The sequence below is a fragment of the Vulpes lagopus genome, chromosome X (assembly GCF_018345385.1).
Source record: "Vulpes lagopus strain Blue_001 chromosome X, ASM1834538v1, whole genome shotgun sequence".
NCBI lineage: Eukaryota > Metazoa > Chordata > Mammalia > Carnivora > Canidae > Vulpes > Vulpes lagopus.
In genome coordinates, this window is record NC_054848.1 from 95,056,716 (window position 1) to 95,073,637 (window position 16,922).

Consider the following 16,922-nt stretch of genomic DNA (forward strand, 5'->3'; position numbering starts at 1 on the left):
ATCAGAACTCAAACTAAAATAATTACATACATACATACATACATACATACACAAAATTGCAGTTCTATGAGAACTGTCAACCACAAATGGTCTCATTTGCTATTACTATCACTTCCTTTGCTGGAGAAGGAATTTGGGTGAGAGGGAGTTAATGGTCACATGAATACCTCCTTCTAGCCATATTTTTCTTTAGTCGTATACACTGAAAACTTTACCTCCTTCTTCTCATTAAAAGTAGAAAAACAGGGATCCCTGAGTGGCTCAGCGGTTTGGCGCCTGCCTTTGGCCTAGGGCGTGATCCTGGAGTCCCGGGATCAAGTCCCACATCGGGCTCCCTGCATGGAGCCTGCTTCTCCCTCTGCCCGTGTCTCTTTGTCTCTGTGCCCCTCCTTCCCTCCCTCCCTCTCTCTCTCTCTCTCTCTCTCTCTCTCTCTCTCTCATGAATAAACAAAATCTTTAAAAAAAAAAAAAAGGTAGAAAAACAACTGTATGGTGACAGATGGTAGCTACACTTGTGGTAAGCATAGCATAATACAGGATCACAGAGTTGTTGAACTAATTTATTACATGTCAACTATACTTCAGTAATAAAGAAAGGGGGCACATGGATGGCTCAGTTAAGTGACTGCCTTCAACTCAGGTCATGATCCCAGAGTTCTGGGATTGAACCCCACATGGGTCTCTCTGCTCAGCAGGGAGCCTGCTTTTCCCTCTGCCTCTCTCCCTACTCATTCTCTCTTTCTCTCTCAAATAAAATCTTTTTAAAAATACAATAAAATACAATTTTAAACATAGAAAAACAGCTGTAGCTCTAAAAGCAGCTGTAAAATAGTCAATTTATAATATCCTTCTGAAGGGAATCAAAAATCTTTCAGGGCAAAATAGCAAGTAAAACATCAAATATTTAAAAATCTTCTCACAAGGCACGCCTGGGTGGCTCAGTGGTTGAGCGTCTGCCTTTGGTTCAGGGCGTGATCCTGGTTCTGGGATAGAGTCCCACATCCGGCTCCCTGAGAGAAGCCTGCTTCTCCCTCCGCCTGTGTCTCTGCCTGTGTCTCTGTGTCTCTGCCTCTCTGCCTCTCTCTCTCTCTCTCTCTCTCTCCCCCTCTCTCATGAATAAATAAATAAATCTTAAAAATCTTCTCCTGGGACCGCCCAGGTGGCTCAAGGTTGGGCGTCTGCCTTTGGCTCAGGGCGTGATCCCCAGAGTCCTGGGATCAAGTCTCACACCGGGCTTCCTGCATGGAGCCTGCTTCTCCCTTTGCCTGTGTTTCTGTGTCTCTCATAAAACCTTTAAAAAAAAATCTCCTTTAGTTTGACTACTTGTCACAAAAAGGGAACAGCATAGAAATCAAAACTTATATCAATACCCCTTTAAAAATCCTTATTGAGGGCAGCCCCAGTGGTGCAGCGGTTTAGCGCCGCCTGCAGCCCAGGGCGTGATCCTGGAGACCCTGGATCGAGGCTCTTAGCATGGAGCCTGCTTCTCCCTCTGCCTGTGTCTCTGCCTCTGTGTGTGTGTGTGTCTCTATGAATAAATAAATAAAATCTTTAAAAAAAATAAAAATAAAAAAATAAAAAATCCTTATTGACAATTTTATTAATTTGCTATTATTTTGCAATGAAATTTGTCCATTAAAGTATTTTCTAAAGAAATATAGTCAGAGTATCCAAATTCCTTATGAATTCATTATTAAACATATTCTATACCTTTTTAATAAATATGCCTTCATTACACTCATAATAAACTATATAAAAGCTAAGATGCAAAGGAAAAAATTCTATTTGTTAGTATGGTAGAAATATGAGGTCAATTTCATGCTTTGAATTTCCATTAATAAAATGCTTTTACAACAAATACTACTCAGTTTTGAAGTTACCCAGGGACATCTGGCTGCCTCAGTCAGTGGAGCATGCAACTCTTGACCTCAGTGTTGTGGGTTCAAGCCCACGTTAGATGTAGAGATAACTTAAAAATAAAATCTTTAAAAAAACTAAAGGGGTACCTGGGTGGTTCAGCTAAGTGTCTGCTTTCAGCTCAGGTCATGATCCCAGGGTCCTGGGAATGAACCCCACATCAGTCTCCCTGCTCAGTGAGGAGGCTGCTTCTCCCTCTCCCTCTGCCACCCCCCTTGCTTGTGCTTTCTCACACTCCCACTCACTCTCTCAAATAAATTATTTTTTAATTTTTTTTTTTTTAAATCTGAGCCACCTGGATGGATCAGTCGGTTAAGCATTCAACTCTTGATTTTGGCTCAGATCATGATCTCAGGTACATGGAATTGAGCCCTACATTGGGCTCCACACTCAGCAGGGAGTCTGCTTCTCCCCCTCTCTCCACCCTTCCCTTCTGTCACATGCGGGCTCTCTCTTATTAAAATTAGTAAGTAAATAAAATTAAAGTTATCCAGATAACTAAGTTTTTAAAAAAGCAATCACTCTTAGAAGGACAAAACAGCTGAACAACAAATTAAATTCCCAGAAGAATATGGGCTCATAGGCACTGAGGAAATTCTGGTATTAATCAGACAAGGTAATCCCCTTGAGAACAAAAAGCCCAGGTCATTTTGCTGACACTAAGTGACATGAAAATAATCACAATGTTATCCACAAATTAGCAAAGGCAGTTCCCAATTCACATGTTTTTAATGCCCATTTAAGTGGTTAGGAACGTCTATTGTTTTTCAGCCACAAAAACAAGAAGTGGTACTCTAAGATTACCAAGAATAACCCCACAAAATCCTGTAAAATCTATACTAAAGTTGAAAAACATTACATTTACAACATGGAGAGAAACTTAATAACCTTTATAATTATACACAAAAATAAATAAATAAAAGATTTTATCTTAATGCTAACATCTCAGAAAAAGCAGGGCTTTTTTGTTTGTTTGTTTGTTTGTTTGTTTGTTTGTTTTTAGTATTCTCTACACCCAACAAGGGTTCAACTCATGACCTGGAGATCAAGAGTTACATGTTCTTCTGACTAAGCCAGCCAGGCACCCCACAGAAACAGTATTTTTAAGGAGAGCCACAAGTAAAAGGGACTTCTAGAGATTCTTAGACATTCCTTGTGGGATCTGAACACTAAAGGCACTAGTTCTTGGTTATGTCAGGACTACTCATGTTTATCAGCCATCATTACAGTATCATTTTACTGGGGAAAAGGCAACTTATAAAAAAAAAAGAGTATGTGCAAGGGAAAGAATTCAGGGAACACTACCCAAACTCAATTCCCCTGAGACAGAACAAAGGACATTCTGAAGAAATGACATTCCATTAGTTTCCTGCATGGACTACCAACTGGGGCCGAGACCAAAGCTTGATTGTTGGCAGATACCAGCCAAAGAATGTGTGCATTGAGGAAGTAGGCAAGGGCAGGTCTAGCAATTCAGTAACTGAAGCCATGCTCATAACTATTTTGGGTTTCATATGTGAATCAGAACAGCCATGCAAATTAACAATAATCTGGTAGTTATTAATGATGCATACAGTGCCATTTAAAACTGACGAGTAATCATCCTATGTTACACTATTTACAGTTTTCTGAAAATTCTCTTATTTTACCCAATAAGATTTCAATCACAAACAAGATCAAAATTAAATGAGAAGTTATACACTTGTTTTAAAGATAGGGAAGGAGGGACACCTGGGTGGCTCAGCAGTTGAGCATCTGCCTTTGGACCAGGGCGTGATCCTGGAGTCCCGGCATGGAGTCCCACATTGGGCTCCCTGCATGGGGCCTGCTTCTCCCTCTGCCTATGTCTCTGCCTCTCTCTGTCTCTCAAGAATAAACAAATAAAATCTTTTAAAAAACAAAAATAAAGATAGGGAAGGAAAAAAGTAAAGTATCCAAATGCTTTTAGAAAAGAGTCTTTCTTTACTTTCTTACAATTCTGGCAGTCAATGGACTTATACAAAAGAAAAGGCATTAAAGCAACCTCAGAAATCTTTTATGATCGATCATGCAACTTTATAAGAAGGATAAATTGGAAAACAACTAGGGGTGCAGGCTAGGAATGTTAAGTCTTAAAACAGGTCTTACCCAAATGACAGAAAAAAATGGCTCATTTATTTGTTTAAAAATGCTTTCCACTCAAAAATTCAAATGTTCTTTAAGAAGTATACACTTTCGGGGATCCCTGGGTGGCGCAGCGGTTTGGCGCCTGCCTTTGGCCCAGGGCGCGATCCTGGAGACCCAGGATCGAATCCCACATCGGACTCCTGGTGCATGGAGCCTGCTTCTCCCTCTGCCTGTGTCTCTGCCTCTCTCTCTCTCTCTCTCTGTGACTATCATAAATAAAAATTTAAAAAAATAAAAATTAAAAAAAAGAAGTATACACTTTCATATTACTATTTAATTTTTGATAAAACCAAAGTAAATTATCTTTAGAAAAGCATTTTCAATCTTTTATTCACAAAAGCATAATAACTATAATGAATTGTATTTAATCACTTTTTATTTAAAATAGATCTATTGGTTATAAGTTTTTTCCAGAAAAAACTGTTGAGTTCCACCCTCAGTGAAAGTTACACATGAAAATGCTTTAAATTTACCAGCCGTATTTGCTTTTGTTTTTGCCCCCTCTTTTTCTAAATCCAAATGACTAATTTTAAATAAATGTTAAATAGTAAAATCCTTTAAAATTAAAATTTACATCCTGTTTAACTACATCATACTTAATAAACCATACTTGTGATATGCAGTAAACAACTCCTTTGCTTTTAATGTTTTCCATGACAACTGCCTTTAATAAGATCCCCAGATACTACCTAAACATAACCAGCTTTAGTAAAACACAACCTCAGTTTCTGGAAATTTCCTAGTGCAAACAAGATCAGAATAGTTATTTCGTGCTAGCTTTTCTCTTCTGTTTACAACTGATAGCTAGCCTGTGTAATTTTTAATACAGATAGCAACTGCTGGTATTTGGCTAAATATACTATGTCACAATTATAAAAGCCAAGCAACATATGACTATTATGCAGATAAAGTATCTATACAGAGAGAGATATAGTCTTACTGTAACTATAGTTTTATTTATTTTTTATAACTATAGTTTTAATCCTAACTGTAATGAGCTCATATAAAAGCTTTATATAATGTGAACTATCTCATACCTTTTGCTTTTCATTCATAACAATTTAACAGAAAACAGAACATCTATTAATTTTGACAAAGCCAAAAATAATAGCTATGATACTTTTAAAAGTCTTACCTCTGTAAGTTGAACTATCATGGCTTTTATTTTCACTGAGGATCCGGCATAAATGCAAACTAGAATAAAATAGAAATAATCTGCATTCATTTCCAATCCTAATATAGACAATCCTTATAGAGCAAATTATATCAACTAAAAATATTTGGAAACATATCAGATGTGTTAAATCCATTAGTTTATAATGAGAATAAAACCAACCTAAAAACCCTAGTTGTCAGGACTGGAGGAAGCTAGTTATTTTTGAAAACTGGTAACTAAAAGAATAAAAATCAAGTACTTATTCTGCCTTTCACATATGAACCAATAATTGATAAGAAAAAAGTCTCTGTACTGAAGAGACTAATAAATAATGACAAAAGAACATCACCATTTAAAAATGCCTAATAAATTAAAGGATCTAAGTATCTATCAATAGCTCTTACATCACAAGAAGAGACAAACATTAAGCATGTCCTGATCGTAATGAAAGAATACACCAGCCACCTATGAAGCTGTCAGAAAGAAAGAAGAAAGAAAGAAAGAAAGAAAGAAAGAAAGAAAGAAAGAAAGAAAGAAAGAAAAAAGAAAGGAAGGAAAGAAAGAAAGAAAAGCCAGCCATGAACCTGAATTCAAACTGTGGAAACTCTACAATGACCCTGTCTCTTCAACAAACACATTGCAAGGAAAAATTAACAATGCTGGGGAATCCTCACGGTTAAAAAAGGCTTGAGAGATGTCAATCACAGTGTTTGGATCCTATTTCAAATAAGTATTTTTAAAATTATTATTTCTGAGTCAACTGGAATATTTTTATAAAGATTTTATAAATTTTAGGGGCACCTGTGTGGTGCAGTCAGATAAAGAATCCAGCTCTTAGGTTTCAGCTCAGGTCTGATGTCAGGGTCATGAGATCAAGCCCCATGTGCGGCTCTGCACTCAGCATGGAGTCTGCTTGAGTTTCTCTCTCCCTCTCTCTCTCTACTCTGCGCCCCCCCTCCCAATTCCAGCTCGCTCTTTTCTGCTCTCTCTCAAATAAATCAATCTTCAGAAAAAAAAAGATTTTTTTATAAGAGATTCTTTTTTTAAAAAGATTTTATTTATTTATTCATGAGAGACACAGAGAGAGAGGCAGAGACACAGGGAGAGGGAGAAGCAGGCTCCATGCAGGGAGCCCGATGCGGGACTTGATCCCATGACTCCAGGGTCTTGCCCTGGGCCAAAGGCAGGTGCCAAATCACTGAGCCACCCAGGAATCCAGAAAAAAAAAAAGATTTCCATAAAAATTTATCTTTAAAAGATAATACAGAAATAGTCATGGATAAAATGATATTTACTTCAATAGAATGAGAAAATGGGTAGGGTAACAAGTGAAACAAGACTGGCCAGCAGTTGACAATTACTGAAGCTGATTGCTAATTTCACTGGTATTCTACTTTCTCATCTGAGATTTTTTTCCAATAATAAAATTTAGAAACAAAAAAAAAAAGAAAATTGGGGAAAAAAACTTGTATTTTAAATACCTCTTCATTAGATTAATTTAAATATTGCAAGGAAGGGCAGATATACAGAATATAGTGAGAAGAGGTATCCTTAATTAGAATTCCAGAGATGAGAGAACAGGGATGGGGAACCTGGGTGGCTCAGTTGGTTAAGTGTGTCTGCCTTCGGCTCAGGTCATCATCCCAGGGTCCTGAGACCCAGCCCTACATCAGGCTCCCTGTTCAGCTACTCTGTCTCTCCCCCATCTCTCAAATAAATTCTTAAAAAAAAAAAAAAAAGATGAGAGAAGACGGCAAAATCAGTATTTAAAGAAATAATAGCCAAGAATTCAGTTTTCTAGAACTGAAGTGAAATCCACGACTCGGCACATCATAATAAAGCTAGAGAAAACCAAAGACAAAATCAGTTAAGCACCTAAAGGGAAAAAAAGACAGTATCTTAAGGACTTCTAGACAAGAACTCTGAATGCTGAAAGATACATCCAAAGTGCTAAAACAAAGTATTTGCCCACCTAATTTTATACCCAAAATATTTAGTTGCAAGAAAAGGAAAAATAAGGACTGGAGCTCAGACAAACAATAACTGATTGACACGCTAAAATAAACACTTAAGGACGTTTTCTAGGTAGGATAAAAATTATTACAGAAAGAGTTGCAGCAGGAAATGAGAAAAAAGTAGCAAGTACATGGGTAATTCTAAATGAATATTAACTGATAATAATAATAGTGTCTTGTATTTAAACATGTACAGTATTAAATATACAGATAAATGGAAAAATACTGAAATACATCAGGACTAATGTGGGTTTGGGACGTATGGGTGGCTCAGCGGTTGAGTGTCTACCTTCGGCTCAGGGCATGACCTCGGGATCTGGGATCGAGTCCTGCATCAGACTCCCTGTGCGGAGCCTGCTTCTCCCTCTGTCTGTGTCTGCCTCTTTCTCTTTCTGTGTCTTTCATGAATAAATAAATAAATCTTTTTAAAAAAAACTGATGTGGGTTTATCCCAAACACACAAAGTTGATTCAAATTAATTCACATTAAACTGACTTTTAAAAAATCACGAGTTCAACAGATACATAAAAGACATTTGACAAAATTCAACATCCATTCACTATTTTTTTTAAAAGACTTAAAAAAAGGAATAGAAGGAACCATTATAATTTGGTAAAGTAGCAGTTCCAATAGTGTGGTTCACGAAACTCTGACCCCAAGACACTTTCTAGAGTTCTGCAAGATCAAAACAGTATTCATAATAATACTAAGACTTCATTTCCCTTTTTTGCAGTATTAACATTTACACTAACAGTTCATTTCTTTTTTTTTAAATTTTTATTTATTTATGATAGTCACAGAGAGAGAGAGAGAGGCAGAGACATAGGCAGAGGGAGAAGCAGGCTCCATGCACCGGGAGCCTGATGTGGGATTCGATCCCGGGTCTCCAGGATCGCGCCCTGGGCCAAAGGCAGGCGCCAAACCGCTGCGCCACCCAGGGATCCCAGTTCATTTCTTTTTTTTCTCAGAGGGAAGAGAGGCAGAGGAAGAAGGAGAGAAAGAATCTTAAGCAGGCTCCGTGCCCAGCACAAAGCCCAACACAGGGCTGGATCTCACAACCCTGAGATCATGATCTGAGCCAGAGTCCAACGCTTAACCAACTGAGCCACTCAGGTGCCCCTGAACTAACAGTTCAAAAGAAAAGGAAGGAAAAAGACTGCTGGCATCTTAGCATGTATCAAGGCATTTGCACCAAACTGCTTCATTGATTCTTCATGATCAAGAAATCAAAAGAAAGAGGGACGCCTGGGTAGCTCAGTTGGTTGAGCATCCGACTCGATTTTGGCTCAAGTCATGATCTCATAGGTCCTGAGATGGAGCTCCACATTGGACTCCCTGGTGGGTGAAGCAGCAGCTTGGGATTCTCCCTCTCTGCCCCTCCCTTCACTTGCATGTGAGGGCCCACACTCTCTCTCAAATAAATCTTTAAAAAAAAAATCAAAGAAAAGAATAAAGCCAGTCCCATGTAAGATGTTACCAAACTACCTTTTCATGATCATTCATAAAACAAGCCAGTTTCACTTAAGAAGGTACTTGATGGAAGTGGCATCAACAAGATGGCAGAACAGGAAACCCCAGGTTTTCCTTCCTCCCAATGAAACATCAACTCATCAACAATACACATACCAATTCCCTTTATGAGAAATTAAGAAACCAGTTAAGAGGCTCCTGCACCCCATGTAAGCCTAAACTAACTGCATCAAGCAGGAAAATTCATGCCACCCTTTTACCACAGTCCCTCCTCCTGGCACAATACCACACAACTAGAAAAAAACTTCCAGCCCCCAAATTCTCCCTGAGGATTGAAATAGAAGACTGGACTTTACATCTAACATTCTGACTTGGGGTATGGCCTGTCTGAGGGGCTGGTTTCTTTCCTGAACATCTTGGAGCACAGACAGGACTCTGTATACACTTGGTGCCTGAGGCCTGCTAACAACGACAAAAAATATCTGGGTGGCAAGATGTAGATTCAGAGAATCCACAGTACAGCAAACAGAAATCAATACACCTCAACAGCCTCTCCCTCAGGGGAGAAAGAGTATCCAACATTCCAGCTTTGGGGGATACTGCCTGAAGGAACAGTTTCTGTTTAGCCTGACCTAGGGCCGTGACAGCACCCAGCCTCCTCTAGCTGCCGGGACCACCAAAAACAAAAAAGAGCTGAGTGGTATGTTGCTACTTCATAGGACCCACAGTACAACAGATGGACACCAAAGGATACAAAGAAACAAAGGTTTCTAAAGCCCCCAGAATCCATAGCCAGGCTGACTGGTAATGGAAGGCTGTACATTAATAAGCCAGTCCATAAAGACTGGAAAAGAGGAGTGTTTTTTCAAATACAATCATACGAACACAACATTAAAAAGAACGTAAAGAAACAAGGAAGATGGCCCAATAAAAGGAATAAAGCAAGTCTCCAAAAACTGACCCTAAAGAATTAGAGGTATATGAGTTACCTGACAATTTAAAATAACCAACATAGTAACGCTTGGGTGGCTCAATGATCATCTGCCTTCAGCTCAGGGCATGATCCTGGAATACCAGGGCCAAGTCCCACATCGGGCTCCCTGCATGGAGCCTGCTTCTCTCTCTGCCTATGTTTCTGCCTTTCACTCTCTACGCCTCTCATGAATAAATAAAAATCTTCAAAATAATAAAATAACCACCGTAAAGTTGCTCAATGAGCTCAGGAAAATGATGCATGTATAAAAGATTTTCAACAAAAGGATAGAAAATATTTTAAAAAGAACCAAACAAATTTTGGAACTAAAGAATGTAGTAACTGGGGCCCCTGGCTGGCTCGGTCACAGTAAAGCATACAACTCTTGATCTCAGAGTTGTGAGTTTGAGCCCCTTACTGGGCATGGAGCCTACTTAAAAAAAAAAAAGAATGTAGTAACTGAACCTAAAAATTCACAGAGGTTCAACAGCATTTATAGATAATCACATGCAAAAAATGAAATTGGACACTTATCTTACATCATACAAAAACCAACTCAAAATGGATTAAATAATAAATTTAAGATCCAAAACTGCGAAATCCCTAGGAAAAGCTATATGACATTGGTCTTGGCAATGACTGCTTGGATAGAACAACGAAAACAAATAGACAAGTAGGACATCAAGCAAAAAATTGTGTACACAGCAAAGGAAACAATGAGCAGAATGAAAAGGCAACCTATGGAATGGAAGAAAATATCTGCAAACCATGTATCTGATAAGGGTTAATATCCAAAATATATAAGGAACACCTATAATTCAATAGCAAAAAATCCAATTAAAAAATGGGCAAAGAACTTGAACACATTTCTCCAAAGCAGACATACAAATGGCCAAAAGTTATATGAAAAGATGTTCAACATCACTTACCAGAGAAATGCAAATCAAAACCACAGATATCGCCTTCACACTTGTAAGGATGGCCATTATCAAAAAAACAGAAATAGAAACACTTGATAAAAGGAGTTATCCAAAATATACAAAGAACTTACAATTCAATAAAAAAAACAACTCAATTTGAAAATGGGCAAAAGACCTCACACCAAAGATATACAGATGGCAAAATAAGCATATGAAAAGATGCCCTACATCATGTCATCAGGAAAATGCAAATTAAAACAACAATGAAATACCACTACACACCTATTAGAATAGCCAAAATCTGGAACACTGCCAACACCAAATGCTATTAAGGATGTGGCACAACAGGAACTCTCAATCATTACTGGTGGAAATGAAAAATGGTACAGCCACATTAGAATAGTTTGATGGTTTCTTATAAAACTAAACATACTCTTACCTCATGATCCAGTAATCCCACTCCTTGTTATTTACCCAAAAGAAGTGAGAAATGTCCACACAAAAACCTACACATAGATGTTTACAGCAGCTTTATTCATAACTGCCAAAACCCGGAAGCAACCAAGATGTCCTTCAGTAGGTGAATGGATAAATAAACTGGTACATCCACACTATGGAATTACTCAGTTCTGAACAGATATTAGCTATCAAGCCATGAAAAGGCATGAGGAAACCTTAAATGCAAATTACTAAGCGAAAGAAACCAATCTGAAAAGGCTATATAATGTGTATTTCCAACTATATGACATTTTGGAAAAGGCAAAACTATGGGGAGTAAAAAGATCAGTGGTTGCCAGGGGTTGGGGGTAGCCAGAGAGATGAACAAACAGAACACAGAGAGGATACTTAGGGCAGGGGAAATACTCTGATACCAAAATGGAGGATACATATCAGTACACATTTATACAAACCCATAGAATATACAACACCAAGAGTGAAGTCAAAGGTAAACTATGAATTCTGGGTGACTGTGATGTGTCAATATAGATCACCAATGGTAACAAAGGTACCACTGTGGTGGGGAATGTTGAAAATAAGGGAGATGGCTATGCATGTGTGGGTGCAATGGGAAATCTCTGTACCTTTCTCTCAATTATTCTGTGAACTTAAAACTGCTGTAAAAAATTTCTTAAAAAAAAGGGCAGCCCCAGTGGCTCAGCGGGTTTAGCACCGCCTTCAGCCCAGGGTGGGATCCTGGAGACCTGGGATTGAGTCCCATGTGGGGCTCCCTACATGGAGCCTGCTTCTCCCTCTGCCTGTGTCTCCGCCTCTCTCTCTCTCTCTGTCTCTCATGAATAAATAAATAAAATCTTTAAAAAAAAAAAAACAGAAAATAACAAGTGTTGGGGAGGATGTGGAGAAACCAGAACCCTTGTGAATTGTTGGTGGGAATGTAAAGTGGTGCAGCACCTGTGAGAAACAGTTTGAAAGTTCCTCAAAAAGTTAAAAATAGAACTACAATCCAGCAATCCCACTGAGTATTTATTCACAAGAGGTGAAATCAGGATTTCAAAAAGGTATTTGCATTCCCATGTTCACTGCAGCATTATCCACATAGCCAAAAGGTAGAAACAATCTAAATATACATCAACAGATGAATGTATAAAGAAAATGTGGCATATACATACAATTGACTATTATTCAGCTATAAGGAACTCCTGTCATATACTACAACATAGATAATCCTTGAGGACAGTATATAAAATGAAATGTCACAGAAGCATAAATACTGCACGATTCTGCTTATATTGAAATATATCTAAGAGAGTCAAACTCACAGAAGCAAAAGTATAATTTCAGTGGTTGCCAGGGACTAGAGAGAAAGAGAAATGGGGAGTTGCTATTCAACGGGTATAAAACATCAGTTATACAAGATGAAAAACATCCAGAGATCTACTGTACAACATTGTGCTTATCTTTAACACAGTACCATTCACTTAAAAATTTATTAAGGCTAATCTCGTTATGTGCTTTTACCTACAATGAAAAAATGTGCTTGATGAAGTAGTGAAAAATATTTAATTAAATCCTGAGCCCTGATAACACGTCTTTTTAAGAACATGTATTTTAATATTCTATGTGACAAAATGGAAAGTACACATAAAGCATTTCTACCACACACCAAAATACTATGGTTGTCTCCAGAAAATCACTTAAGCAATTGTTTAAATTGTGAGTTGAGTTAGCTGCTTTTACATAGAATGCCATTTTTACTTGAAAGAACTGATAATGGTTATTCAGACTTGGGTTTTTGGCAGGCATTTTCTCAAAAATGAACCAACTGAGCCAGTCACTTCAAGGAAAACAACTGAGAGTATTTGCTGCCAATGATAAAATATAAGGTTTCAAGCAAAAATTCAAGTATTGAAAAACTTATAGCTACCACCTTGGACTTGACTAGTTCCCAATTCACAAAAACTTTCCGGATTAGTTCAGTGATGATATTAAAGAACGCGGGGGTGGGGGACTTTTATTTAACACAATGTATTGTGTCAATACTTTGAAAAGGTGCATTCTTCAGTGAACCAGTATTTTCCAATTGACCAATGCATGATACTGCAAAATAATGCATGGGTAAAAGATCCCAAGTAAAAGGCAAATGCATTTTAATTTAAAAAGTACAAAAAGTTCACTGATGTTGTTTTGGATTTGACATTGCAACAAATCACTAAGATACTACCACTTCACGGGATGCCTGGGTGGTTCAGCGGTTGAGCATCTGCCTTTGGCTCAGGGCGTGATCCCAGAGTCCCAGGATTGAGTTCCACATCAGGCTTCCTGCATGAAGCCTGCTTCTTCCTCTGCCTGTGTGTCTCTGTCTCTCTCTCATGAATAAAATCTTCCAAAAATAAAAACTACCACTTCACAAATTTTGTCATGATAATCAAAGAATACTATCTTCAATTATCTGAAAAGACTATTAAAATTCTCCTCCTTTTGCCAACTATTTACCTGTGTGAGGCTAGATTTTCTTCATATACATCATCAACAACAATATATTGCAAATTCTACTTCTATAAAACTCTATTTTATGCACACACAAAAATCAACTCCATTCAGGTAAGGCTTAAAAAATTAAAAGCAAAATAAGATGTTTCCAGGGGCGCCTGGGTGACCCAGCCTGTTAAGTGCTGCCTCTGGCTCAGGTCATGATCCCAGGATCCTGGGACTGAACCTCACATTGGGCTCTCTGCTCAACAGGGAGCCTGCTCTTCTCCCTCTCCCTCTGCCTGCCACTCCCCTTGCTTGTGCTCACTCATCAGAGCACGCACACACACGCTGTGTCAAATAAATAAATAAATAAATAAAATATTTTTAAAATAATCATAAATCATAGGAGGATAAGTTCATTTGCCTTGGAATGGGGAAAATCATAGGAGGATAAGTTCATTTGCCTTGGAATGGGGAAAGATTGCTTAAGCACAAAAAAAAACTACTAATCAGGGCAGCCCGAGGGGCTCAATGGTTTAGCTCTGCCTTCGGCCCAGGTTGTAATCCTGGAGACCCTGGATTGAGTCCCACTTCGGGCTCCCTGCATGGAGCCTGCTTCTCTCTCTGCCTCTCTCTCACTCTGTGTCTCTCACGAATAAATAAAATCTTTTAAAATAAAAAAAACTACTAATCATAGAGCAAAGGATCAAAAATGACATTAAGGGACGCCTGGGTGGCTCAGCGGTTGAGCCCCAAATCGGGCTCCCTGCATGGAGCCTGCTTCTCTATGTCTCTATGTCTCTCTAATGAATAAAATCTTTTAAAAATAATAAAATAAATGACATTAAAATAAATAACTTCTGTTCATCATTTTAAGAGCGGAAATACAAACCAAATAGTAACAAAAGATATCTGCCACATATACGGTATAATGCACAAAGGACACAAATACAGGCTATATAAAGAACTCCTACAAGTCAATGAAAGAAATGCTAACAATCCAATAGAAAAATGGGAGAAAAAATATAAAGAGGCCCTTCACAAGAAATCAAAATTTCAAATGGCCAAAAACACATAAAAAGATGCCCATGAAAACATAAGCCCCTGCAACAGGAATTCCATTTTTAAAATCATAGGAAACAGACTGAGGGTCGCTGGAGGGGCAGGGGTGTGAGGGCAGGGTAACTGGGTGATGAATATTAAGGAGGGCATGTGATGAGAAAAAAAAAAAAGGAGGGCATGTGATGTAATGAGCACTGGGTATTATATAAGACTGATAAATCACTGACCTCTACCTCTGAAACCAGTAATACATTATATGTTAATTAACTGAATTTAAATAAATTTTTAAAAAAGAAAAAAGAAAAGCCCCAATAAAACATCATTACATACATACCATATTGACAAAAAATTTAAAGTCTGAAAATATTAACTGTTAGTGAGGATGTGAAGCAAGGTGAACTCTCACACAAGTGTTGTTGGGAATGTATTTTGAAATAGTTTCACAGTTTTTAAGATTTTATTTACTTATTCATGAAAATACACAGAGAGGAGGGAGAGGCAGAGACACAGGCAGAGGGAGAAGCAGGCTCCATGCAGGGAGCCCAACGTGGGTCTCCAGGATCACGACCCGGGCTGAAGGCGGTGCTAAACCGGGCTGAAGGCGGCGCTAAACCGCTAAGCCACCCGGGCTGCCCCAGTTTCACAGTTGAAAGGAGAGCTAAAGTTAGTCACAATCTAGAACCCAGTGATTTCTTATACTTATACATTCCACAAAAACACGTGCTTGTGTACACCAAGATACTCATTTAAGAATGTTTCTATTGGCGCTGTTGGTAATAGCTGAAAATTCAAAACAGCAAAACTGTTAATAGCATAAGAGATAAATTATGGTACAGCTATGGAATGAAGCATCCTATAACTATGAAAATCAAAGAATGGCTAATACTTCCAAAATTATCGATGAATCTTAAAAATATAATAATGAGCAAAAGCAGCCAGTCAGAGAATACATTCTCTATGATTCCATTTATAGGAAATTCAAGAACAAACTTAAGCTTATAGGGTAATAAAACTGCAAATAAAAACAAGGAAGAGAAAGCCATAAACGTCAGGATAATGGTTACCATGGAGAGGTAAAAAAAAATGGGCAATCTGGAAGGGCAGTTGTCTTGACCTGGGTGTGAGTTACACAGGCGTGCATCTTACACTGATTCTTTAAACTCTACGTTTATGTTTTATGCACTTTTCTATATTTAATTGTACAACTTACAAAAAGAAATATTCCTATTACAAGCTTCACAAGGCTCTAACAACAAAAAAATTAATGCATATTTTCTTTACTTTTATGTCTAGCAATCTTTTTCCCATAAATCCATAAAATAACTTATAAGACTTATAGAGTATGTTTCTATATCACACCTAAAGTTGAAATATGCCACATAAATCACCCACAGAGAGATTATCTACTTTGCAGATTATCTATGCTGTTGCAGCTGGCCATTCTGTCTTCTGATTATTTCAATACCCCATCATCCTGATGAGCAGAGAGTAAGGTTTTTTAAAGTCAATAAAGTAAACTTTTGTTTTAAAGATTTTATTTATTTATTCATGAGAGACAGAGATAGATAGATAGAGAGAGAGAGAGAGAGAGAGAGAGAGAGAGAGAGGCAGAGACACAGGCAGAGGGAGAAGCAGGCTCCATGCAGGGAGCCTGATGTGGGACTCGATCCCTGGACTCCAGGATCACGCCCTGGGCCGAAGGCAGGCGCTAAACCAATGAGCCACCCAGGCATCCCCAAGTAAACTTTTTCTGGTCAACAATTCACTTGTGAGTCTCACAAAATTATCTTCAAAATCAAAGAATAAAAAAGCCTTGTCAAAGGAGACTAATTAAATCTGCATAGTTTGAAAATCTCATTTAGTTATTTTTTTTTATTTATTTTTATTTATTTATGATAGGCACACAGTGAGAGAGAGAGAGAGAGAGGCAGAGACATAGGCAGAGGGAGAAGCAGGCTCCATGCACCAGGAGCCCGATGTGGGATTCGATCCCGAGTCTCCAGGATCGCGCCCTGGGCCAAAGGCAGGCGCCAAACCGCTGCGCCACCCAGGGATCCCTCATTTAGTTATTAGTTTTTAACCAACTTCTATTTAAAAAAACGTTCAGAGCACATTATAAATGGTGAAATAAACTGATTAAAGTTTGACCCAGAACTTTCAACTACTTCCCTGAAGAACTAGACAGATCTTCCAATACACTGAGAACAGTGGTTAAGCTTTTAATTTCTCAAAATGTTAAACCTACCACAAGCTTATCTGAAATATAAAACAGAATCAATCTTCCTTCCAACAAGCAACACAGAAATATCTGA

General features: G+C 38.2%; 1 protein-coding gene across 11 annotated transcripts in view; it reads right to left on the bottom strand.

The window, feature by feature from the left end:
* The window catches only part of THOC2 (THO complex 2), a 138,589-nt gene that overhangs the window by 90,319 nt on the left and 31,348 nt on the right, over positions 1-16,922 (bottom strand). For all 11 annotated transcript variants that reach the window (XM_041740690.1, XM_041740689.1, XM_041740688.1 and 8 more), the window contains one exon: positions 5,219-5,277. Coding sequence is in view for 9 of the 11 variants with exons in the window: in XM_041740688.1 (XP_041596622.1) it covers positions 5,219-5,277 (59 nt within the window). In the remaining 2 variants the exon portion in view is untranslated. The remainder of the gene's footprint in view (positions 1-5,218; positions 5,278-16,922) is intronic.